The following is a 27525-nucleotide window of genomic DNA, read 5'->3' as shown; positions in this document are numbered from 1 at the left end:
CCAAAGAGGCTTAAATATGAAAAACAACTGCGCCTCGTTGAACTTCAAGCGGCCTAATTAGGACGAAATGTGTCCCTTTTGCAGATTAGTCAAATATGTACTACAAATGGGTGTCAAAAATGCGTTTATTTTATTTAGAGTCATTTTTGTTTTGCTCAATTCGTCACATTTCAAGTCAATGGAAAGTTTTTGGAATTTTCCTGTTGATTTCCGCCTCTCTTATTTGTATAATTTACAATTCATTCATCCGAAAACTCATTTTAATATTTTATGCCAACATTTAGTTGCGAGCTTGGTTAAAATAACATAAAAAGGCATATAACTGTGAGCTAAAATGATAACAAATAATATTTGATAATTATATAAATTAAGCTTGTTTATGATGAGCAGAATGCAAAGTGTAATCTATGAGGTCGAAGATGTGTTCTTTTCTGAAACAATTTAATTCGTGGTCAACTGTTTAGACTCTAAAATATACCCTATGTATGTGCGACGTAGACTTAGACTTTGACTTGCATTAAAAAAAAAAAATATTCAATTACCGCCAAATTATTTACTGGTTAGTTTTCTTGAACATCGTTTGATTTAGTCTTTATTTAGAGACAATGCCTCCTTTTGCTCAAATTCAGCTTACTTTGCTCTTCAAAGAAATGCTATTTTATTTTTTTGGCTTAAACAACATTTTGATTACGTTTCACCCGAGTATAAGCCTGCAGCTTTGTTTTTTATGCTCACACTGAGAACTCTTTTTCAAAGGTAAATTTAATTGAATTGCAAATAATTTTTTTTTATCTTATTTTGCTTCTCAGCGTAGAAATGCGGTAATTACATTTTTGTTTGCCAATTGTTTGTCTGAATAAAGTAGGTATGACGATTGGAATTTCTGTTTTATGTAGCATCAAAAGCAACCTTTGCAATTGTCAGCTTATGGTTTGTGGTGCTGTATTCTCTCACTACAGCTCACTGAGTTAGAAGTTTTGTGGTATGTCTTTTTAATATTTTGTATAGCTTTATGCCGTACTTCATGTACCCACATAACTGAGATTGATGGCAAAGCCAAGTTAGCTCATGCAAATTCGATGCAACATTCCCTGCAGGGGTCCTTGCGACATGCCCTAGTGAGGATGAGTACGTGTATACGTATATATTTCCTGTTTACTTAAACTGGTTGGATTGAATACTCGGTGACTGAATGCGGCTCAAAGGCTTTCAGCTGACGTACAGTTGTACTGCGGTATTCTGGCAATGATATATAAATTCAAATATCCTGGAACCTTCTATTGCAATCCTCATTTGCATTTGACCTTTTCATTCGATATGTGTGTGCACTGTAAAAGGGATACTTGCTGCAGAGTTCTCACCCTCTGCTCACAGCTTATTGAAAAGTTAATTAATTTAATGTTATTTCAGCCTGAAAACCTCGTCTGTTTTGCTCCATTCTGTGTACCGTGGTCCTCACGCACGCCAAGCAGGAATCTTAAATATTCAATTAGATGCTCCTAAATATTCATAATTATCATAACGTACTTGGCTAAGCATAAATGACAGTTTACCTGCTACGAAAAATGTTGAAAGGCAAAGCTACGCATTGAGGGGGGCAGCCTCCTAAAAGCAACCGGGCGAATGCATAAGCCAGTTGGCGGCAGAGGGTGGCTGGCGGCATGCGGAATGCGGCATGTGGCAGGCAACATTCAGTCAACTTTTTTTCTAATGGTGTCAGGCAAAAGTGCAACCGAGGCAGTGCCCATAAACCTGACACTTGAGTGGCAATTAAAGCTCGGCAGGTGTTGCCTTGAGACTGGCGTGCTTCTAGCTAGAGATGAACGTTTTGTTTAACATATATAAATATATATAAAACATAAGCAATGCTATCAGGTGATGTAATTTTTCGATATTGCCTGAATTTTGTTGCATGTTTACAATACATACAAATTATTAGCAGGCATATAGCAAGGCTTATTGCCAATTTTGCTTAAAAATTTAAGGTTCAAAAAACAGCAAAATATAAAAAGAAGTTATATCGCATATATACGTGTGGCAAGAATGGATTGCAATGAAACTGGCAACAGTTATGCAATAAAATATAAATTGAAGAAAAACAATTTCTTGAACTTTTTTTTATTTAATTTTGATTGCATATATTCAAGAACAAAGTTTATTGCTTGCAATCAAACATTTAATTTTATTTAAACTCTAGCAAATAAAAACACAATTTTTAGTTGTAGCATTCAAGCTACTCAATCTTAAAAATATATATACATCAAGTTACATCATAAGACGATATGAAGAAGGCGATGTTTTATTAAAAACAGTTGAAATAGACTAAATACAAGATTTGGTTCAATATGTGAGACAATGCTCATAGCAGTTCCTCGAAATAAAAAATATTTACTTGAGGACTTTAATATGAATTATGGAAGGCCCTTCGACCTTGTTAATTTATATAATTTGGTTCAATATGTGAGACAATGCTCATAGCAGTTCCTCGAAATAAAAAATATTTACTTGAGGACTTTAATATGAATTATGGAAGGCCCTTCGACCTTGTTAATTTATATATATATATATAAATATACGCACTGCCCAGTACTGAGGCTTCCTTTTCGGTCAAAAGTAAGCACTAAGACGCGGCTTTGGGAAAATTCGAACGGAAACTGTGGGAAAAAGATGGTCAAAGCTTGTAAGCGTGACGTGCCATGAGCCCGTGAAGCTTGGTTATCTGAGCGTCGGGTTGTCAAGGGTGAGGTCGCTAGCTCAACTCCACTTTCTAGCAGTTTCCAATTTTAGATTATTTTATATTTGCATGATTAATTATATTTAATTCAAGCTTTTACTTTACGATAAAAAGAAACAAAAATAATATAAAAAAAGAAACAAGTAAATTAAAAATTAACACAAGTTAATTATTAATGCTTTTCTTTTATCTTGAATTTATGATGGTTGAAGTTGAACCCAGCGTCGCCGAGTAATTTGTCGGGATAGATGCATGGCGCACACTTTACCGAGTTAACTAAAACGCACGCGCAACAAAATCGTGATGAGTATTTTTAGTTTACAATATAAAATATTAATGCGTCCAACAATTTGTAGGCAAAACATTTTGCTTATTGTCACGATGCCATCTCCATTTATGTCAACTCTACTCAGCCACACTCAGTTGGAGGTGTGCGTACTTCGCATAACGGCACTTAATTATTTTCGCTTGGAGCTGTGTGTGCGTGTGTGTGTGGGGGGGGGGGGGGTACACGTGTAAACCGTAGAAGAACATTTGTGATAAGTAACGACAACTAAATGGGTCTAGGCCTGTATCTTCCTGTATCTGTTGGAGTGAGGAGCCTAATGAGTGGCATTTGATAATACACATGTTTCTAGCCGGTTGCCGCTGGCTGACTGACTGACTGACTGACTGACTGACTGACTGGCTGGATGGCTGGCTGCTTTCGACAGGTGCTCCGCATGCAGCGTAATTGCCAAATAAAAAAAGGAACAACAAAAATGTACGGCACACACACACATACACAAATGTAATTAAGTTATTATCTCAGCTGCCACTGTTTGGCTAGCCTGGCCTCCTGGTGTGGGCGTTATTTAGTTTTTGGCAGCTAGCTGATTGCGTGTCAGCATCGCAATTGCCGCACACACGCCTCAGCAAACTTTTGTAGCATACTTCGAAGCGCTGTCAATAAGCGAAAATTGCAAGCTGTAAAGATTTTTGGCAACTGCATTTAATGAGTTCCAGTGACGAGCAGCTCTGAGTCCCCCGCTCGCTGGGCGTCGATTTGGAGAAGCTTTACAGATGAAAGCGCATGATGAGTGTTGCGTCTAACATTTTAATGCCTTTAAAAGCAATTCCTTGCTACGTACAACTTTTAATTTGATTACATGCCACAAACACGCAAACACACACACACACACATGCACACACACAGATAGACACACATGTGTATCTTATACAGCGAAAGCATAGAATATGACATGCCTTAGCTCAACGTGTGTCAGCTGCCAACACACACGCACGCCGATGGCTGCCCACACATACATGCATATTTCATAAGGCCAACACGCACACGTACGCACTATAAACACTAATACGCACATAGCGCGAGCCGAAAAGTCGAAATTTATGTGCTGCATAAATATAAATTTCAATTTTTCCTTTCTTTTTTCTCTTTTTAGGCACATCGACCCGATCCGCCGCCCGCCCCTGTCTCAATCTATACCCAAAAGGTCTATAGTCCTCAGCTTTCCGAGCTTCGGCTCTATTTTCGGTGGTTGGCTGCACAGTGGAGCAGGTGATGGTAGGGGTTGGGTGGGGGGTGGGGTCTTTGATGTAGCCTTAGCTTGAGGCTGGTAGTTTCAGGCAGCAGACGCAGTCTGCGTAAATATTGTTGGCATTCAGGCAGCTCAGATCCTCGAGGCAATACACACGCAGACCGGCACCCACTTAGACAGCTACTTACACACAGAAACTGGCATTCTCATATGCCACACAGAGGCAAGCCGCTTGCAATTACAAGTGCCAGACGCTGAACTACCCTGCTTTAGTTTTATTGTCATATAACACAAATACATTTGAAGTTTCATACAAAAAACAGACAATGCATAAAAGTATGTACTGCGGAAGTGGGTTAATCAGATGCGGGTACGAAAACCCGAGTACTAGCCTGTTTATTAGTTATGTTGATAGTTTGTTACTTACTATACTAATAACTATTATTATTAATAAAAATATATATATGTATGTGTACACACAAAAAAATGATAACTCAAAAAATATATAGTTCATTAGACGGCCGTAAATACCCGAGATTTATCCGCATTCTTCCTAGCGTGACAAACTTCAGCTGGATATTTTGATATTTTATAGATGGCTGCGCTTAATTGTACGCTTGGCTCCGCATGCGTTGACCTTCGTTTCTGCGCAGTTAAAGTCAGCCCGAGTAGTTGCCAAATTGATGGCGCTTTGAGTGCATATAAATTTACCTCTTAAAGGCAAAATGTGCCTAAAATGGCCAAACAAATTCTTTATGCACAACTTGAGCAATATCCGACCAGGCTGTCTGCTTAAACTACTCTTTAAATAAAGCGAGCAGGCAGCCAGACAGAACTCGGCGCAGGCAAAATACCACACAGATTAAGCAATTCCCTCTCGTCAGCTGGCTGGAAACTTTTTAATTATTATTTCATTGGCCAAGGATGGCAGCATGTTTTCCTTTCTTTTTTTTTAATAGCTTAAGCAACTGCCTGCTGAATTGCAATAATTTATGACTGCATTATAAGCACTGCTGCTGTTAAAAAAATCTTTAATTATCCCAACTTTGAAAAGTTGAAGTTTGCTAACTGCAGCTGATTTTGCGTAAAAATCCGTGCAAACCTTATTCCAAACGCATAACCAGCATGAAAATCTCCAAAATAATTTCTGAGTAAACAAAGTTAATAAATATAACAAAAACAACACAATTAATTTTAATTGCTGTCTACAGAAGAATACAGAATTAGAAAAAATTGTATATGTCTTCTAGAAATATCAAAAATTAAATAGTAAAGCCTTAAATTAAGAACTTAAATATTCAAATGTAATCTTTTTTACATTGAAAAAAGATATAAAACAAATTTTTTAATTTCGATGAATGAAATCATATAAAAACAAGGAAAGTACGGCACAACGAAGATAAAATTCACTCTATATTTACCATCGAGTGCTCTGAAGTTAAATACATTTTTAAAAATAACCAGGGAAACAATAATAATTTTTTACAATAACTAACTGTCGCTAGTTTAAACTGAACATAACATAACAACCACTCTACAGTTGATGCTAAAAGAGAGTTTACTATATATACGATGGAGATACATTGTTTAATGCGTTATAATACCCTATAGAGAGCTATAACAAATTGACGTAAGCTAAACATATGTGACTGCCTTTTGAATCTTAAATGCATGGAAGATCAGCAAGGGCATTTATATGTACATATTTTCCTCCTACTAAATTAATATTTGCTTGCTGTGCATATACTAATGGCAGTCACTGTTTGCGCAAAAGTACTCAAGTTGACATCGAATAAGGGAACAATTGACGAAATCAAATAAAGTAAAAGCCTTTTTCCTCTTTTTGCATGTAATCTGTTTTAATCAGCCAGCAGCTCTCTGGCCAACAATAAATAAGTAGCCGCAGATTGTGATATGAAAAGGAACTCACGTTTTCCGGCAGATGCGAGGTTGCTGACAAGACAAATAAGCAAATAGTCAAATGGCAGCAAATAGCCACTGGAACAACAACAATGGCAACAACATTAGCCACAAGTCAGCTGTGGCTGGGCGGGGCGGAGAAACAAAGCAAAATGTTAATGGCAGGCAAATATGTGTGTGAGTGTGCGTCTGTGTGTATGTGTGTGTGTGTGAGTGAATGTCGTATAAATCACACGGCCAACATGGCAACATACGCATAAGTGGCGCCCCTCGTGTCACTGCCATTGCTGGCAACTGCATTTTTCACCTTACCCACTCCGCCCTGCTGGCCCCGTCCCCATCCCGTTCCCCGGTGTCGTTACATGTGGCATGACATATTGGTTAGCCCTGGCTTAGAAAATGTATGTGCGAGCTGCTTTATTTTGGCACGTGACTTGCACAACAAGTGTTAAGTAACGGAAATTGAAAGCAGCAACAAATACATTGCCTACTTACGGGCGGCGGCCATTTGTAATGTCCTTGCGGCCTTGTCGCCTAGTAATGGCCGCTTGTCGTCTTTTCTTCGTGACACGAGCATTATTTGCTAGAGCTAGTTAATTGGATCTTGTCTTGTGTCTCAGCGGAAATTACAACGATCAACAAGTTAAAGATTAGTTAAGAATTAAATTAAATTATTTTATTTTTATGTCTTACTTTAACCCGCAATTCATATTTATTTGAATTCAAAGCCGAATCTTGATTCTAATCAGCTGGCCGCTCTAACTATTGCACAACAAATTGGTGCTAAGGGCAAATTTTTAACTGGTTTACACAACACAACTACAAAAGACAATGTGTCTATACAGCAAAATATCAGTATATCCCAGATATATATAAGAAATTAATCCGAATTTTTATAATTGGAGCAAGCCCTGTAAAACTTTTTATATTTTTATTAAATTCTTGTCACACGCCCGTCTCTATTGCACCCATAAAGAATATTCTAATAAATATTTATAAACGAATATTTAATTTCTGGTAATTGAACATTCCTCTGCTAAAATCTGAGCAAGCATTAATGCAAGCGCAACATTTTTGTCATTTTGCTAACTCAGCTCACATTTTGCAGCATGAAAAAGTCATGAAGGTGGCCGCAGTAAAATGAGCATAAAGTTGCTTAGCATTAAACTGATTTAAATGCTCTGCATGTGTCAGCACTTGGACAGCAAGAACTATACGAATTTGAATTAACAGATTGGTTGAGATTTGTTCCGCTGAATTGTTGGTTTAGGAACCTCTGCGGCCCACAAAATGTGTGCCTTAAAAAGCGACAAAATTAAAAAAAAAAAAAATGTGATTTTTTTTTTTGTATATTTATCCCCCTTTTTTTTTGCTGTGCTACCCGAAAGCGCAAAGTCATGACAAATACAACAAAATAAAATGGCAAGCGGGTAAGTGGGCAAGGTTAAGAGTGTGTGTATGGGCGGATGTGTGTGTGTGTGTGTGTGTGTGTGGGGGGGGGGGGGGCTTTTGTTTGTTTGTTCTTGTTTTACGTTGTGTGTTTTTCGGGTTGCCAACTCCGGCATTTGTGCCAGGATATGAGCAACAAAAAGATCATTACCACAGTGTCTATTGTCTGGCATTTTCAAGAATGCTTAGCATTCCGTCGGGCTTTTATTTGCCGCTGCACATGCCCCTAAGCTGTGCTGCACAAAACTAAGTACTAAATATTTTATAGCTTTATATATTTTATATATATTTTTTTCTTTTCCTCACTAATAAATGGCAGTCAGGCATGTTTACTGCTCTGGCCGCAGGCATAACAAAAGAAAAACATATTTGGCATATAGGCATGTAAATTCAGATGTATGTGTACTCGTATTTAATTCTGCGCCCTGAAGTGTGCTTTAATTTGAATGGCGCACAGTTTTTGTGTCGGCCCGTGATTTGGGCCTCTTGTGCGGCATTTGTTTTCATCATGTTTTATGACATTATGCGTCACGCATTCAATTTGATTTGCTGTCCACCATACTCAAGCTTTTCATACGTCAAGTTGTATTTGTGGGCTTGTGAAATGAGATACTCGAGTGTGGACCCTCAAAAAGTTACAGACGGCAAACTCTCAGAAAGTTTTGGGCAGGCATCATAATAAATTGCTAATAAAATGATATAAATTGGAAACTAGCAATTAGCAAGTGCAAAGCATAAATTTGAAAATAACATACCAACTTTTCCATATAAATTTCTCTGCCGCACTCTCCAAAGCCTATTTAACTAACTTTTGCCTTCGCTTGCGCACCGCCAACTCAATTAAACCTTATCTAAAAACAATTTAAATTAAAGCGCTGGTCGCCGCCATAAAAAACATCCCAGCGTCAGCAGAGTCCATAAAAGAATCGTAATACTGGCGGTTGAAAAAAACAAGCAACTGCAGAAATTAATTGCATAATTAGTGGCGCTTATCTGGCTGTCAGGAAGTGTTTGTCTCCCAGTCTCCCAATTTAAACAAATTTATATGCGCATGCATTTTGACAAATTGGTAAGGCACAAGTCGGGCATATTAGCTGTCAGTTGCTGGCTGCGAACGTTTGTGACAGCCACCTTTTGGCTGCCACATCAAATTGACTTAATCGGAAAAGTTTCTGCCGCCAAACTTTTGCGTAGACCTGCCAACACATTCATTTATGTGTTCATGAAATACTCCGACAAATACTTATATATAAGCGCAGGCGGAAGAGCGAAAATCTAGCGCATGCTTGTCAAGTTTTTTGGCAACATTCAGTAACCGCAGAGCTACCTGAGCATAACTGGCGCTCTCTTATTTATGCATATTTTACTGGGCGCATTCCAAATTTCAGTTTCTTGAATATATATCAAGGCGCTAACTGATATAGTTTTGCATGCCTCTCTAAAGCGTACTATTCTAATTATTTGATGAAATGTTCAATGAATATAGGCAGGCATACCCGAGGCCTTATCGTATATATGTTCTAAATTATTATCAGTCTGTCTGTCTGTTTCTCTACAAACTAGTCACTTAGTTTTATAGTTATATGGTGTAAAGGATTACTAAATCATATACCTCATATAGGAACAATCGGTTAGAGCTTTCGCTTATTGTTTAATTTTCAGTGACCAAAATCAACCTCGGTGATTTGTGATGCTGGAACAGCCTCATTGGCCTGTTGTGTCTGGCGACAGTACAACTTTTTAAGCACCTAACCTCTCACTTCACGCTCCAGTTAAAGTTTAACTCAGTTGCGCCATTTCCGTTTCCTGCTGTGCGTCATTTTGACACCCCCTTGCCGTCTGCTCTTGAGTGCCGCCCGTTGGTGACGCTTATTTGCTTGCCTGGGCAACTATTTGATTTTCTAATTATTTTACTCATGAGAATTTATGGCGTGTCTGGCCAACAGTTAATGCCAAATACACATTGTAAACGCGGTTTAAGAGCTTCCTTTGGGCCATAAATAAATTAACGTTTTTCGTTGCGCATGTGTGTGGGTGGATCACTGGATCGCTGGCTAATGAGCATAAGATACATTTATTTATTTTACCTATCGCCCCAAGTTGCATGTGGCATAATTAATTCGTTTTCCTCAGCTCTGCACACGTTGCTTAAGTTTTACGAGCAGCTTGATAACCATGCGATGCGCTGGCATATTCATATACACGGAGTCAATTCTCGCCAGAGCGAACATTTTTCCCAAATTAGAAGTTCAGACTTGCGAAACGTTCGGGCTCTGCGGAGTCTGTGTGGCTGACAGCTGCTTGAACATTTATTGGCAATTAGCATTAAATTTCCAAAAACTGCTCATTAATTTAAATCAAGTTTTACGCTGTAAATAATGCGAAAATGTTTGCGCATTTGCAGTTTGCAGTTTAAAGTATACGACAGCAGACGAGGAACAGTTCTTGGCTCCAGCGTAATTAATTACAGTGCATTAAAATACAATTGCCAAACGAACACAGACATACATTGTAGGGCTTACTTACGCTGGCAAATGTAACAAAACGTTTTAGTATATAAAATAATAGAATGAGCTAGTGCAATAATTCCACTTTAAAATAAAACCATATAAATAGTTGTATAAAGTAAAATGAGGGCAAATGAATTTTGGAGTGGAATATTCAATAGATTCGAGTAAAAATAATATGAAATAAATCATATTGTTAACTGGCATATACTATATTTGCTCCCCTACTTTATTGCCCGCAGTTGCCATTTTGGCTTATGGCAATGGCAACGACAATGGCAAATTCAAAGCGAATTTATAACTGGGGGGAATTCATTTATTGTCCGAGCCATTTATCATTTGAAGTCTGCGTTCAGTTGCTGCTTCTGCAAACTCTCTAAAATATATTGCTTGCCATGCATACGAAAGCGCATTTTAATACTTAACTCTGCTGATAGAAACTTGCAACGTGTTAACACAATTTGTAATTCGATAAAACTTTCGCTTAAAAATGCGAGAAAGTATTTAAAAAAGTATCCGCCATCAGTGGAAGTTTCTGTGTAGAAATCTTCAGCTGGCAATTGTAACATTTCCCAAAAGCAGGCAACAAAGGATTTAATTACCAAAAAGGGAGAGACAGCTGATATAACACATGGTATGGACGAGTTGACCGACTTCATTAATAGGGTCCCTATTGTAATTAAGCAAAGGCCAGCTCGGGCTCATACGACAATGTGTCAACGACTGGACCTCCGGGGCTGTGGGGCGAATTTATCACAGCACACAAAAAATAGACTCAACTATCTGAAACATCTGCACACATTACAATGAAAACTAAGCTGGAGATTTGTATAAAGACCGGAGCTCTTGTAATTATTAAACAGAGGTAAGCCCAACCTATATCCTGCCATGCGCTCGCCTTTCAGTTCGTTACGAGTTGCTGTTGCTAATGCGCTTAAACTGGAAATAAAATTTGCAAAAGACAGGCGTTTGTTGCCCTGGCAAGGAAATTAAATATCCTGTTGGTGCTGCTGGGCATGGTGGAGTAGATTTTGGCACTCAACACACACACACACCAACTAACACACACACATTGCGCAATTGTAATTTAATTTTTATAGGCCCTGGGTTCACTTGACTCGACTCTGCTTTTATCTGGGCTCTGCATGGCCTGTGATTTTTGATACAAATTTACCACACATGCAGGAGGGAAATTTAGAAAATTTTGCATAATTTTCTAATTAGTTATAAATGGCTTTAATTGCCTGAGGGACGGCCGACTTTCGTTCATTAGCTTCGGCTTGTCTAGAATTTTATCAGAGGATGGCTGGAACACACCTGTGGCCTACGTGACGTATGAGTAACGGCTTTGCATAATGCCTAAACATTTCGGCCTATTTCCTATGCATCAACTTTTGACAGGGCTATTAGGGCGCATACATATTTTATTTAATGTGTGTGAAAATTGGGGAATATTGTATTTTCTGGAATTGTTACAGCGTTTTGACAAGACTTGAAAACTTGTTTGGCATGAGAAAAACTAAACAAACAACAAAATAATATTCTTAAGAACGTAGCATCAGATTTAAGAGGCACTTTGCAATGAGTGCTAGCTGCTGGTTGCCAGCACGACGATGAATCAGATTGCCTCTTGTCCTGCCAGCACTTTAATTAAAATACTTCAACGCCTCAAACTCAGCCAATGAACTTTTCCTATTTTCAATTTCAAAACAACAAAAAGTGTCTATTCACCGGCCCCCGTCAAAGCAGCAAATGGAAATGAATTAAAAAACAACTTATAATTAAAGGTAGAACATAAAGCAAAATGCAAACTTTGTTCGACTTTTGCTTCGCTCATTTTAAACAATTTTTTTCGTTGCTGGAGTTTGCCAGCCGAAGCGCACAGAATTTCATTTAGATTTATATTAATTAATATTTGTTTGGTCCCTTTTGAAGTGACAACGGCCCCTCAGACAGAACAGCAGCCGAGACGTACTCTAGCTGGCTTCTGCAAGCCGGAATTAAAAATACAACGAGCCCTCGAAGTTATTTAGGTATTAGAATAATTCAATTAGTTTCGCAATAGATGCGACTTAGGATTTTATGTATATATTTATGTTTTGTGGCTTCAAAGAAGCTGAAAATTAAGGCCTTGAAGAAAGTAAGGGTCCCCAAATGACAATTTATTTTCTGTTGTTTTTTATATCGTATATACAATTATATTTTCATTGCCTTTTGACAAGCCAGAACCGACTTTTTTTTCAATTTAAATATTATGCTTTTTTTTAATTTTGAAATATGAGTTTTTTTAACGACAAGTTTTTTGATATTTAGGCAATTAAAAAAATATTAAATTAAGTTTTGCAACGCGCTCAAATTTAAATATGGGCATAAAAGTCGGGATTTCCCTTTTTTTATTTCTCGTTCTTTTCTTAACTCACTAAAACACACTTTAAATAACAATACGTTTTTTTCTTGTTTTTGTTAACTTATTATTATTTCTCGCAAAATAAAAATTAGATTGTTTTTAAATATTTTTATTTTCGAGTATTTGATACACTTTCGATTTTCTTGAGACTCACATAAACCGTTAAACGTTACACTTTTCAAACGTTCACTTCAAAGCGATAAGTGATAACTGTTTCTTGGCTGCCGCAGGTGCGTCTGCATGGTTGTATGGCCGGCGTGCAACTGAAGGACGCAAACGATGCTTCACTGCCGCCAGGCTGAACGGACGCCCGAACGGAGGACTCGGTTCTTCGGTGTTTCGTCGCTGTACGAGCTGCTTTCGTTGGGGATGTGTGCTAAAAACTTAGTACATGTAGCACAGTTTAAACACTTTGTTGCTGTCGAATTCGGGGCACTGGGTTACTCGGCAAGAAGGCAATTTATGAATGGAACAAACACTTGTTAGCGTGCGCTGGAGAAGCTATATAACAGTTTTGCATATGTTATACAGCACAACTGACATACTACTTGCAGGGGAAACATTTTTCATCTTTCATACAATTGTATTCTATTGCCAAGAATCGGCCAGTAATGTGTGGCCAACATGACGTATGGGCAATGGCTTATCTAAACGTTTTGGCATAATACCCATGCATTCTTGTTTACTGGGCTATTAGTCGATTAGTAATTTTGGCTATAACATAAGATATATAGAGGCCACGCAAAAGGAAAAAGTTGAAATAATATGTGTAAGGGATGACCTGGACTTCCCTAATGCTGGAGGGTAAGATTTTGATATCTTTGCAGCCGGGTTTCGTGAGAGGTCTGACCATTCTGCTCGACTGTGATCGCCACATTAATTGATTTGGAGTTATACAGTCAAGAAATATATTAATTTAATTAAACTGATGATCAATAACGAAGCCTTTCGTATTTTAGTGTACCCATTTGCAAAATTTGCAACATTTTTAAAAATTTAAGCAGTTTGAGGCTGAGATCTAATTATTATATTTAGTTCATTCTCCTAATTAGCTTTATTTCGTTTTTATTAATTATGAATATACTTGATCTTGAAGCTTAATTCTATGTGATCAGAAAACTTGAAATTAATTGGTTTTACTTATGTTTTCATACAATTCACACTCCCAATTTATAACGTCATAGAGAAATTCAGATGCACATAGATAACTAGCCCGAGCTATGGTCAAACGTTTTCCGCAAATAAATTATTTCATTATGTGACGTTGTTGGTAACCAGAAAACCGTTAGAGCCAGAACAACTACAACAACTAAAACAGTTGAAATGTTACTACAACAAAACATGTCAGTGGCCAAAAAGTAAACTGTCCTGTAATGGAATCCAGAATTATCTTTGTGTAACTGATTCTGCCAACAACTGTTACTGCGGCCACTGACCACGAAGCGGCTGCCAGAGGCTATTTGGTTGGCGCTTTGTTGGTTGTATCCTGTCCCTGCAGGACAACCAGAAATTTAAACATTTGACTTGTACAAGCGACATCCCAAGTCACTGGAGTTTTGGCCATGGCCCAAAGGGCTCCCTATTTGTAAATTACATATTCGGGGCTTCTGCTAATCTGCTGACCCCAAGGCTTCAAGTGAAGTTAAGTTGTATATAAATCGCTTATACCATATTTGGGATCTAGCTTCAGCGTCAACAAGCTGTCAGAATTAATATTATATCCGAAACTGTATGCTGATTCAGTCATTTTGCGCTTTGTTGCACATTTAACAATATATTCAACATGATTTCGTTGTATTTGTTTATGGAACTTCATATGATAGAATGTTTACTTATAAACGTTTTTATACACCTTTTATATGCATACTTTTTGGCCATTTTATAGTTTAATATAATTAAATAGTTTATCTTTTCAGTTTTATAGTCCTGTGCATATTTCAATTGAATTAAAATGTACATATATTGTTTAAAGGATGTTTTTAAAGTATGATTTGTTCATCAACAATTGTATGTGCTTAAGCTTTTTAAGGGCTCTGCTAAAATGCAGAAGTCAGCAATTGCAACTGCAATTGGCAGATGCAAGTCAAGTCAAGTCGGTCGAAGGCAAAATGAGCACAATGTAAACAATGCAACAATAGATATGACTGCAAATGGTGGTACAGGATGAGGTGGATGAGTAAGGGGAGGGTGGGAGGGGGGGGGGGGCAGCAGCAGCAGCCATCCTGTAAACTGAGTCAACAGTCAAGTGCCGGCAGGCAGTTCAGGGTCTAGCAAAGGCCAAAGCCACGATAAATTCTTTGATCAAAACAACAATAAAAGGTATTCAGACACCAGGAACAGCAAAAGCAACACGCAGAAGAAAAAAATGATATGAGAGGAGTATGCTAGACTGCGGAACGCTTAACATTTATATTTACCACAGGGTATATATGCCCAATGAGTCAATATATTATACTTTAGAGAATAAAATCTTTTAAATTCCGAAGTGCAAATTTATAGTTACTTAACTTTTCTCGTTGTACAAACTGAGCCAGTCTTCCCACTACAGGGTATATTAGGGCTTTGTTAGATGTCTGCAGCAAACGTAGCTATTATATTATTGCTATCCCGATTCCTTATACCCCAAGCGAGCACAAGAAAAAACACTTTGTTAGAGTATAGCATTACACCAACAGAGAGCAACAATGAAGACAACAGAAAAATACCCTGCCGATGTAGACAGCCGATAAATTTCCAAGAATATAAAAACAAGCTAAGGGCAAGGAGGGCGAAGGCAGGGCAATAGCTGAAACCTATGTGGGATCTGCTGCTGCTCAATTGCTTCAAGTTTCACGTTGCATACCTTTAGGGGCAGCTGGAAATTGATATGCGCAATCGAAGGAGAAAAATATATGTTGTCAACAGCATAAATTATCATATACATACACACATATGTATGTGTGTGTGTGTGTGTGTGAGTGTGTGTGTGTGTTTGTATGTGTGAGTCATATTAAACATTTTGTAAGCGGCTTAGAGCTCAGTCGATTTGAGTGCAGAAAAATGTTGAGCAGCCTGCAGCTAAACTAGTTCAATACTTCTAGACATATGTACACATATGCACACATATGTGTAAGTAAATTAGGCTGTGAGAGCAACCGAACAGTTGGCCAATAAAATCTTGTTAGCAATCAAAGTCAAAGCTGGAAGAACAGGACCCACACGAAAAAACCGAGACAAACGCAAGTCGGAAAACGAAAGGCAAACTTTTCGTCAAGAATGGCGGCAAGCTAACTTTTAAGAAAAATATGTGCTAGGAGAAAGCCAGAAGCAGACGTGAATGCAGGCAAAAGACGCGTCTCTTCTTTCGCAGGAAACGGAAGGCAGGCGAAGGAAGGATAATGCCCGGCATGCGTAACGCATAAGCGGCAAATTCCATTAAGTGCCAAGCAACAGCAACAACAATCAGAACGCACAAGAACAAGACCAGCAAAAACAAAGAGTAGCCAACTGAGTAGATAAGTTGGTGGGTGGGTCGGTCGGAAGTTGAAGGGGTGGGGAGGAGGGGTGGTGCGGGGAGCAGCAACGAATTAAACTGATATGAAGCGAGCGTTGCCAGAGTTGCCGCTGCGTCATGGCAAATAAACATTTTTTATATGCCTTTTGATGAGGGTGTGCCAGTGTGCGTGTGTGTGCGTTTGTGTGGTTGTGTGCGTGTGTGCGTGTGTGTGCGGAACGAGAAAATAAAATTTCAATTTACAAGTGTATAACTGGGTCAGTGAAGGCTGCGGATTCGGATTTTGATTCCGTGGCGATGCTGTCGCCAGATCGTAAAGGAATTCGTTTTCCTTTTTTCCCCTTTTCGTTTTTTTCTTTTTAATCCAATATAAACAGTTTATATTCATCGATTTACGGTCATGTATGCATAATATTTACGCGCATAAATACGCTATGATATTTGCACTATTATAGCCGCAAAGAACGTAATTTACTATAAATGGAGCTCATTTAATTCCACAGCATTAATGGCCGTACTTTACATCCAAATGATTTTAATTGCAAACCTATAAATTATTCAAAAATCAATCAATCGTGTTAGGCTGCATTTCAACCGCAATTATTAAGCATAATATATTCAATAAAGTACTGGCATTTAATTTGCTTTATTCAATCGAAATGTATTTGCACCTGTGAAATGAATATAATTCATGATATTGCAAATACCTAATGGTAAATTCGAATTTTATTTTTAATCACATTTCGTTTTGAATTCCGCACGAATATTTATTCAGCCCAAATTTAATTTTCATTTATTGCCATTAATGATGCGTTATTTTGGGTGCTATAAATGCAAGTATTTACAGGCAGTTTAGTACAAACAAATGAAAATATTGCAATTGATTTATCTATATTTACGTAGCAATAAGATCTTTAAAATGTCCATAATTCACTGATTTTGATGCAAATTTTAATAAAATAAAATTGTGATTTTCAAAATTTAGATACCAGACGAAATGTATAAGAACAGTAACAGTTGTCCCAAAAATGTAAGGAATCTGTTAAGGGCTAAACGCTGTAGCCTGGTCCCAACTATAGCCAGGACATGAACCGCAAACGAAAGCTTTCAGTCTATTACTTAACAGCGCACAACAACTTCCACACGGCTGTTAAGCAACAGAATGCTTAACAGGAAATGACAATGACTGTGACGAAAGGTTCAACGAACAGTAAAGGACACGTGCACAGGAAGAGTGGCATAAAGAGAATGAAAACGAATGCATTTTGTTTAACCCAATTAGTTTGCTATTTGAAATTAGTTTGCTATTTGAAATACACACAAAGCAGCTGCTCGGATTGACAAAGTGCTAATTATAGCCAATATCCTGTTGGAGCCACAGCAGCGGGCACAAAGAGCGACAGGGACCGTGAAGAATGCTATGCCCTCTACAAAGACAATTATTGTTGGGCACAAATGACAAGTGCCGAACAGCAAAGGGAACAACAACTGAACGACTGCATTGTTGTTGAGACATAAACCCATACACACACGTGCCTGGGCATGCAAATGTAGAACTTCATGTGGCATAACCTCTTTCTATTCCCTCCCACGAAAGTCGGTATTAATATTGGGGACAATGGGTATGACGCTGTCGAATTTTCAAATTGAATTGAATTGAATTGTAATGAAGCTATGCAAGGACTTGCCAGCTAACTTGTCAAACACATGTGCTCTGCATACCCCTAGCCCTTCCCCCTCTTCCCTCAGTCCCTCTCACTTTCCAACTTGGCATCTCTATTGAAATGGTTTAACACAGTGAGCAGACATGTTTTTTGTTTGCCTCCTGCTCTCATAGAGCCTGTGGCTTCCTGCGCTATGTTATTGTAGGCAGGATAATGGGCTTACGCATCTACAAGCATTTACGCTCATATTGTTTTTATCTACGTATTTATTTGCGGCTGGTTTGCGGTTTTACAGCAGGCTATGCGCTCTACAATATGTAAACATTTGTGTTAAATACTTTATCTATCTAAACGAGCAGCGCGCGAGCGTGTGTGTGTGTGTGTGTGTGTGTGTGTGTGTGTGTGTGTGAGTGTGTGTGTGTATGGGAGGGTGTGTGTGTGTGTGTGTGTGTGTGTAAACGACACTTGACTGTTGTATGCACAGCTTTTGCAAAATGAATTGCATCTCTTAGGTGGAAGCTATTTAATGTTAATTGATTTTTTTTAATTTGTACAGCTGCGATTATTTGCATTATACCCTATACGTTTTAAGCGGTCTACAGGGCATGTTAAATTTTCGCTTAAATTTACATCATAATCAGATCAAGATTTATCCAATTTAACTAATATTATGCATATATACTCAAGCACTAGTTTGATATTGGCTTGCTCGTCACTCCGTTCATCTATTTGTCTGTATCCAACCGTCGGGGGCGGAGACTAAACAAGCTCTTTAATATTTTGTATTAATCATGTCACAAGATTGATAAATATTATATTAATCTATTGCACAATAACTGAGACGTTATCGAGGGATTGGCAAAAGGAATTTTTAAATCTGTTTTATACGGATTCACACTTACTTTTTTTAAAGGTATGTTATTATTGTAAATTAAGCTCTCACAAACAGCAAAATGTTTTCACAAAGAACGTTGAATGGCGGATTTTATACTTGGGATCAGAAATGCAATAGAGTTGTGAGTCAACTCGCGGTTGGGGAGGTTAGGTTAGGTTATTATCTCCATTACTTAACATACACTTTTAGTTCCTGTAACAATTTGAACAGAGTATTGCGCAGTCGATGGCATTGGATTCAAAAATACCATGTTACCTTTGAACTCATTATATGTCGAACTATCAGCCAGTAGAGACTTCAAATTTAGAACAGGTCCCCAAATTTCCTAAATATTGTAAATTTTATTGCGTCTGATGTATTGCAAATTTTCATTTCTATAGGTATTACAAATGTCTTCTGCTTCCCGCACTCCTTATTATTCTATAAACTGCAAATGTTTACGCAATTTATTACAAAATCCATTAGCATATGCGACGGGCTTAAAGCACGAACAAGAACCAAAGAAAGCTGCCCAATAATTGACGAAGGCCAACCTGGCCATTATATTGCTGGGTACCTTCCAGTCTGGGTAGTCCTTCTTGTTTCACATGCCATATCTGATCGGTTTGTGACAGATCCCATAAACAGCATATCTGATAGTCGGGCTGGTATTAAAGGAGCACTCTCATTTGCTTTCTTTAATTCATTGTCAGCATAATTTACCCACAGCATTTATTGAAAATTATTTGTGTCTCATGTATGCACTGGCACTTGTATTCCATTTGCCTTGGGCGTAGTAAATAAAGAATGGCACTGTCATAAAAATATTATTGCACCTGGCATTTTAACTGAGCTCTGCTCATATTTGATTTTCAACCCATACCCATGTGCTATGTACATTTAACAAAAGTGAATATAAAAATTAAATTGAATATTTCATGATGTCAACTTTCAGCGCGTTCAGGCGTCAGTTGGCAGCGTTATTTCAATTTATGAAATTTAACATGCCACAGGCAATTGAAACATTGCGGCCAACCGATAAAAATTAAAAAATAAAACACTCACACAATACTTAAAATTTAAATCTGTCGCGCCTGCTGCTCACAAATTGGTCAACGGAAATTAAACAAAAAGAAAAAGCCTATGCCCATATATGCCGCTCGCTAATATACAAACTAATCCGATTAACTGGGCTAATTAAACGGAATTGCGTCGAATTTCGAAGAAATTGATCATTTTCGGTGCATTATTTAGATATAATTTCCGCGGAATTCTAGTTAAAATGCAAACTAAATATTTGGTAGAAAAAAATATAAAAATACATGTTTATACACAAAAACTAAATAAATAAATCCTAGGAAATTAAATGTAGTTCGCTACACTATTCACTTGTGTTTTAGATTATTCATCATAGCTTTTGAGACAAAAAGATTCTCTTATTTATATTCCCCTCAACGAAGTTTCCTAGCCTTTTCACCGTGTATTCAAAGTTAGGTATTGATGTATTGCTAAATTTTCAGAAGAAAAATATGTGCTTGTTATTATTCGCTTCCTTTACGAGCACTTTGCGCTAGGACCTCCTTTGTAGCATTTAACTTTGAATTAATTTTCACCTCGGGCCTAATGTGCGCAGGCCTTCCCATACTTATCTTTCAGTTCAATTAAATTACACAACATACTCGCGGCATTTAAAGCACAAAAAACAATTAAAAATGCCGCAGTTGGTTGGAAGCGACTGCGTAATGCTCTGTAAACATACCCATTGATTAAGAGTTTTTGAATACATATAGTTTCTTTCAAACTGTGGCTCGAGCATGTGAGAAGGTCATTTTGAAGACTTTCCGCTTAGTGCTTTGTATGTACCGTACGGGGTATCTGTTAGTTGGGCAAACCTGCTCTAGAGCACGCTTGTTTGTTTATCCAAGTTTTTGGCTCGTGACGCACGTGTCCCTGTCCACCGAGATCATTTAAATAGTGGATTTTTGCTGGTGACTAGTGATTTTTCTGAAACTAAAGTCTTGTCAAGTTGGAGCCAGACTAATAAATCACCTTTGTTCCGCCGGAAAGTCTTCACCCCAAAATGGAATTCACAACAAGCAAAACATAAGTAATGTCCAGGTCCACTTGTCCATATCCTCGCCAACGTGCAGCAACTTTAAGCTGCTTTGGACACATTTCAGCCAGCCCTGACGGCCTGGGGATTGGTTGGGTTGCGAGGGGGTTCAGTGCATGCTAATTAAATGCAACAGCGGGCAAGGGGTAATCGGAATGTGGCAACAGTGCCGCGAGTCGCATTCATTTTGAATGGCTTTTCGCTGTTGTGCCTGTTTAATGGACAGCATTTCGCCGAGTATTACGCAAAATGCACAACAATAACAAACGATTTTTATGAGCGTTGACGCTTTGAATATGCCACGCCTCATAAATATTCAAAATTACAGCGCAATTATCGCGCTCAGCTGGGACGGCGGGGTGATACGGAAGAGATGCGAGCTGCACTTACCCTTTATGAAATCGACAGCCATCTCCAGTCCATACGTATCCTTGTCGCAGTCATCCAGTAAATGTGCGCCGAGCGTTACATTTGGCAGCAGTTGCTGTTTGTTTACCTGGTCCAGTGTGTAGAGCATGGCCTCCAGGGCCTGAATGCCGCCCTGCGGCATGATCTGGCCACAAGTAATGCTGTCCTCCCGCGAATGTACCATCATCAGGCCACCAAGTATCACGTCGCCCTCGAGCACGGCGGCATGCTTCACTGGCCACCCGGAGCCAGTTGCCGGGGCGCTGCTGGCCAGCGGATTACTCAATATATTGGCATTCAATGGCGACAAGCTTGTGGCCCCCAGCCAGCGCGGCCTACCTTCAATTGCTGCTGTTGCTGTTGTTTTTTCTGTTGCTGCTGCTGCTGCGCCGCCAGCTGTTGTTGCTGTTTGCCAATTACTTTTATTATTGGCCTTTATGATGGGTTCTACGTTCAGCAATGTTGCATTTGCAGTTGCCTCGCTTTGTAATATATTTAATTTGACTTTTGTGTTGTCAACAGCCGTTGCATTTGTTGTTGCTGTTGCCAACATTGTTGTTGTTGCTATTGAAGTCGGTGTTGCTGTGGGCGCAATGCGTTTAGTTTTCAATGGTATTGCTGTCGCCGCTATTGCGTATGAGATATTTTTTGTATGCATAGCTGATGCTGCTGTTGACAATGGATTCAATATTGCTGCTGTTTTTCTCAATTCTGTTGCAGGCAGTTTTAGTTTTTTCCCAGCGGCAACAGCTGCCTCGGCTTGACCCTCATCATTTTTTATAGTGCCTGCTCTTGTTTTCGTTGCCGGCATTGCTGTAGTCGCTGCATTCGAATTGCCACTTAAAGGTAACGCGGCCAGCTCTGAACTTTGACTTCTCACCGTCATTATTGTCCCTCCATCTATACCTGGCAACGGCTTTAATTGCTGTGATGCGTCTTTTCGGCTGTTCATCATCAATTGCTGTTGCTCTTGTTGTCGCTGCAAATGTTGCTGTTGCTGTAGTTGTTGACCATGTTGTAGCTGCAAATGTTGCTGTTGCTGTTGCTCTTGTTGTAGCTGCCATTTCTGTTGTTGCTGTTGCTCCTGTTTTAGCTGCAATTGTTGCTGTTGCTCATGTTGTGGCTGCCATTGTTGTTGCTGTTCTTGTTGTAGTTCCAATTGTAGCCCGTGTTGTAGCTTCAAATTTTGCTGTGGCTGTTGCTCCTGTTTTAGCTGCAATTGTTGCTGCGCTTGGCACAGCGCGCACGCCATTAGCAGCAGCATCAGCATGCATTTTGCTATACCGAACACCATTTCGTACACTCTGTTGTGTGTGTGTGTCGGTGGTTGGGTGGGTGTGTGTGCCAACTGCTCAGTGTGACAGCATTAAAAAAGAAAGTGACCGAATTTGTTTTCGGCGAGCACCCAAATAAATTGCAATTAATTTTAACAAACAACAGCTTAAAATTGCTGCTGGCCAATGCCTTTTAATTAAGTCGCCTTTGCCAGATGAAATTGATGTGTCCGCTAATTTCACACGATGTTGCTGCTGTTGTTGCTGCTGTTGTTGTGGGGACGCATTTTTATACGTCTCAACTATGTAGCCGCTCTGGTTGCATGTTGTTGTTGTTGTTGTCCTGTTGCTGTTGCTGCAAATAAAACGCAAGTGAAACTCGTTGAGTAGCGCAGAAAATGCCAAAAAAAAATAAGAAGGGAAATAAATAAGCATGCTCAAGCGAAAGTGAATTATAAATGTTGAGCAGTTAGGCAAATTTAATGAACAGTAAAAACGTACATAAAAATGAGCCAGACATTTGTTTATTTCCCATTTCACACTTTGTTGCGTGCGAAAATGTTGTTCGCCAACTGTCCGACTCCGACTTGCCTACTCTCAGGGGCAACAGCAGTTCGGACTCTGCCCAAAACGAATCTGTTCGACTGGGCCAATGGGGAGTGCTGGTCACGTATAGGAAGGGCGAATTGTGCTGGCATACAAAATGTGAATATCTGGCAATTAAAGCTACAAACTTGGCCAGAAAACTAACTAAAATGCAAGATTATGGAAATTTTCTGCTCATTCGCACGCTTCAAAACCAAAAAAAAAAAACGAACTCTCATATTTTTATGGTCTGCATTTTATAACGGCAACTTTTATATACTTTTGCATAAAGCACTTGAAAAAGGTATATTGTTTATTTTTGAATTTTAAAGGCGGAATTTTTAGTCAAGTTGGCTTAAAAATAAATTTGTACAATTCTCCATACTTTTCGGGAAAATAATCCCAACTTTTGGGGTCTACCGAGGTCTACGAATTCTCCTATAGCAATAATCAAGTCGAGTATAAGTCTAATGCATTTTAATTATCTTTTTAAGCATTTTAAAAGGAAAGACTGATTCTAATTAGGCCTATCAGTAATTTATTAACATAAGTTTTTTAACATAAGTTTTGATTGATGCAGTGCGTAATTAGAAATGGATTCTCATTAATAATATCTGACACACAGTACGCGACTCCGACAGCTGAACGCAGCCATTGTTGATTCATGTCCACAGTGCATATACATATATTACAAACAACATGTCACTAGTTAATTACAGATATGTGTTTGTAGACTAAATATATCATGATAAAAGGAGGGACATTTTTAGCCCGAAAAAAGGAACAAAGTGTATCATTGCTGGAAATTGCTTACTGAACGTGTCCATTGTTATGAAAAACGAGAATGAGAAACAACAATTTGCACAAATTGTTGACATTTGCTTGAAAACACAAATTTGAGAACTTTCAAATAGCAATTTGGCTTCATTAGAGTTCACAATCAAGTGTTGAGAATCTTGTTGCCACATAATGTGGAAGCAAATAAACACACAAACTGCCGAGTCGACAGAATCCTGGTCTTAAATTGTTAAATTGTTAGGCCTTAGGCAAGGGCGGATATCCTTTTTACACTACAAAAAAAAGCTTCAACTGCCGCTGGGAGCTACAATAACAACAATACCTGCAACAACTATTCACCCCGACTACTGACCGGAAGTGACAGCCGGAAAATAGCAGCAGCATATGCTTGGCAACACGGCGACATTATAAGTGGATCTATGTCCGAAAATAGGCAAATAACAGTGGGCGTTACCTGATAATAGCCTGGCGACAATGTCGAGAAGAAAATTGAGTTACACGCCAATTGGAACACGTTATGCTCATTAAATATTAGCACACACAGACAGTTAATTAATTAAGAGGCTTCAAGGAAAAGGCTTTTCCGGTTTAGTTTTGGAGAAAACCAATTAGCTGCTTGCCGATATTAACCGTTCTTTCAGCCACCCAGCTTATTAACTTCTTATCATGAGCAGCCTAATAGGTATTCTATAGTAGAGATGGGGGTCTTTTCATGGTAAGCTAAGTGAGAAACTCTCACACTTGAACCTAACGATAAACTTTAAAGGCCACACTTTTAGGGGTCAATTGCTGTGCTTTTGAATAAACCGATAAGCCGATAAACACAAAATAGCGTCTGGTTTTAAAGCTCTTATTAAATATACCAACGATTAACTGCGGCTTTTTGGGTCTGCTCCGCCCCGACCGATTGCCTAAATACTTTGACGCACAATATAAAAATACCATTGGCGCATATTTTTGGCTGGCTGTGACATAATCTTTAATACGCCCAACGCCACCCACAGCCCGGCTCTTATCTCAAATACCTGGCATGCCAGGGCTGGCCTACCCCCAACCCAGCCTCTGTGAGTATTTTTGTTTAGTTTGCAGCCAACGAAAATGGCCGCAGGCTGCGCATTTCCAGTTGCCCTTTCTATATTTTATTTGTGCTAATATTCCCTTTATTGAAACGATATTGGGTGGGTCGTCGTCATCCCGAATGATGGGCAAGGTCGTATGCGAGCAGGCGTCAACTGGCATGTGGCCTACAAATGGCCGGGACGTGCGAATAAATTCCGTTTTGTGCAGCGGCAGCAACTAATGAAATGTTGCCTCGCATGGAACTAATGAAACGCTGCCTTGCGGGCAGATTCCACACCGTCCATGTAAATTTAATTAAACTTATCAATTTTCGCAGTGCTGAGTGTCAGCCGCAAGTCAAACAATTGACAGCTGTTGACCATTGTCATGGCCTGACCACAGACATCAAATCATGATATACGATACAATGTGGCACATATACGGGCCGGGCCGCAACGCCTGCAACCAGAAGCTGCTCTCGTTCAGGCGTAAATGTCTGCAGCAGCAAAGCCTTAACGCAGCCTCTACAACTTCTGATAATAATGCATGACATAATAATGAACAGTCGATGTGGGTTGGCCACATGCTGGTTGCTTAACCCGCTGCTAGCATAGCTATAAAAGACACTAGTCTACATAAATACAAATATTTTTAGTTTCATAGCCGAATGTTAAAAGTGTCAAGTATGTCAAGTATATCTCACATATTTGACACGCGGAAAACTCATAGATTTCGACAACAAATCATTTAATTTTTAATTCTCTGCTTCCGCTAGACCTACCAGGAACTATCGCCATTTATCCCCACCTCACTGACTATGAGTTGGGGCATAGCTTGCCGGACGGGCTTTAAATTCCACCCACCGCGTTGAATGAATTCATCGAGTAAATTTTTTACCTACCCACTTAATATTCCATATAATCGAAGAAATTTCTTTCACTTTTATTAACAACTTTTTCGCCCCCTTATCCTATTTATTATTATTACTCTATTATCAATTAAGATAATTTTTAATTTTTACTCAAGAATTATATTTCCTCTTCTAACAGCTTCCTTCTTAGCTGTGGACTCCAATGATGTCACTGACGAAATGAAATGCTGAGACTGCTTACTAAAGAAACCGCCGAATGTGAAGTACGTAAATGTAAGAAATGTAGGCTATAGTATAATCAGGTTATTAAATTGTATATCAATACTCTTGACGTTATAAGTAGCTTATTTTTGTAGGTACTTCCTTTCAGCAGTTAATTAATGTCGCTTATCAAACGAAATCCATATTTTTGCTTACACACGGATTCAAAACCATAAATCAGAGTCTAGAGAAAATAAATTTGGATTGTATTTGATACAGTGACACAAAGAAAAGAAAAAAAACCAGAAGAGAGTGCTGTAAATAAGAAAGAACCAAGATTTATGGGATAAGCACAAGATGAATTGTTATTGTTTAAATTTATTAAAACGAGAGTAAATCAATCGAACTTTGGAACTTAAAGCACGTAATATATCATAAATATTATTCATATTATTTAGCATTGATCAAAATTTTGCCATGTTGTACGAGTTAAAGCTACCGATTTTCAGCATTTGTTACATTTTTCTATTAATATAGTTGGCCTCAAATACGCTGTGGACCAGTGTGCTAAAGTGAAAGCTTTTAATCAGCACAATAAATGCTAATTTGAAAGTTTTGTGGACCGAAGTAATTAGCATATTATGAAATTGATAAATATTAAACATACAATATGTGAGCAGTATAAATGTTTAAACGTATAACGTTTTAATGACTTCAGTAATTGATACAGATATCCGTTAAATCTAAAATTAACCCAGCTTAACGAGGTTCAAACAATATTCACCTCAAAATGTTAGATGTCCTTGGTCCACTCCCAATTATGGCATTTAATGGGCGGAAGAAAGCGCAGCTAATTAGAGGAAGTTTATTTTAATGGATATCTCTATAATGGGCACTCATTGATTTCAAGCGTGGCGCCAATCCTTTTAGCTACAGCTGAACTTTTTTAAAGTGCGGCATACCGTGGGGGCGTCGAACTTATAATGTATTAAAGCAATGGGAATATGCAGGCAGACACATTCAGGTAATGTGCTCGTAACAGTTTTGGCCATGTTTTTTTATGAGAAAATTATGCAGAAAGTTCAGTAAGCGCCCGGGCAAGGAGCAGTAGCCGACGCCCGCTGCTATGGCCCCGTCAAAAAGGCTGCAACAAATGCAAAATTAATGCGGCACCTCCATTAAAACCAGCGGCGCGGCATAAAGCAAGCGGCACAGACATCATCATAACGTGCACGCGGCCCAAGCTCATTTAGCCGCTGCTCAATTATGGCAATATTATTTATAAGCCCAAGCCAAAGCAGTTACCTTTTCGGAAAAACGTGAACAGCGGCAAAAAAAAACAAATAAATAAAAAAAAAAGTTAGGAAGGCTTAGCCCTTGGTCAGTTCATATGACGCATACGCAGCGTAATGCGTGGCACGTGACCTGGGCATAGACCAGCCAGCCTGGAGGGCCACTCGCCGGAGCGTTGACCACTTAATGCATGATTATCTCTAATGAATATGCAATGCGCATAAAAACATTTTTTCTCTATTTTTTTTTTTTTTGGTTTTTTGTGAATTCTCGCTGTGGTTCAAAGTCATAAAATTCACATAAAATATTTGTATAGTGCGGTAATTTGTCATTTTCA

At 38.6% G+C, this 27525-nt stretch overlaps 1 protein-coding gene and 1 long non-coding RNA gene across 4 annotated transcripts in view; one reads left to right on the top strand and one right to left on the bottom strand.

Annotated features, from left to right (window-relative positions):
* mtt (mangetout) overlaps nucleotides 1–22378 on the bottom strand; it is a 76853-nt gene extending 54475 nt beyond the window's left edge. The window contains exon 1 of the mRNA XM_064696047.1: nucleotides 21090–22378. Coding sequence (XP_064552117.1) covers nucleotides 21090–22377 — 1288 coding nt within the window. The 5' untranslated portion in view covers nucleotide 22378. The remainder of the gene's footprint in view (nucleotides 1–21089) is intronic.
* Nucleotides 10052–26879, top strand: LOC135437963 (uncharacterized). Of its 3 annotated transcripts, none has more exons than XR_010437780.1 (3): nucleotides 10052–10097; nucleotides 10833–11013; nucleotides 25873–26879. It is a non-coding gene; the product is annotated as an uncharacterized LOC135437963 (long non-coding RNA). The 3 variants fall into 3 exon arrangements; XR_010437779.1 differs by having other exon boundaries at nucleotides 10058–11013; nucleotides 25873–25957; nucleotides 26051–26879; XR_010437778.1 differs by having other exon boundaries at nucleotides 10058–11013; nucleotides 25873–25967; nucleotides 26051–26879.
* The last annotated feature ends 646 nt before the right edge of the window (nucleotides 26880–27525 follow it).

This window comes from Drosophila montana, unplaced genomic scaffold (genome assembly GCF_035044405.1).
Source record: "Drosophila montana isolate Dmon_TW-CO22-7 unplaced genomic scaffold, ASM3504440v1 contig_3833_1, whole genome shotgun sequence".
Taxonomy (NCBI): domain Eukaryota; kingdom Metazoa; phylum Arthropoda; class Insecta; order Diptera; family Drosophilidae; genus Drosophila; species Drosophila montana.
The sequence above is the reverse complement of the archived record's forward strand: the minus strand, read 5'-3'. Positions and strand labels throughout refer to the sequence as shown.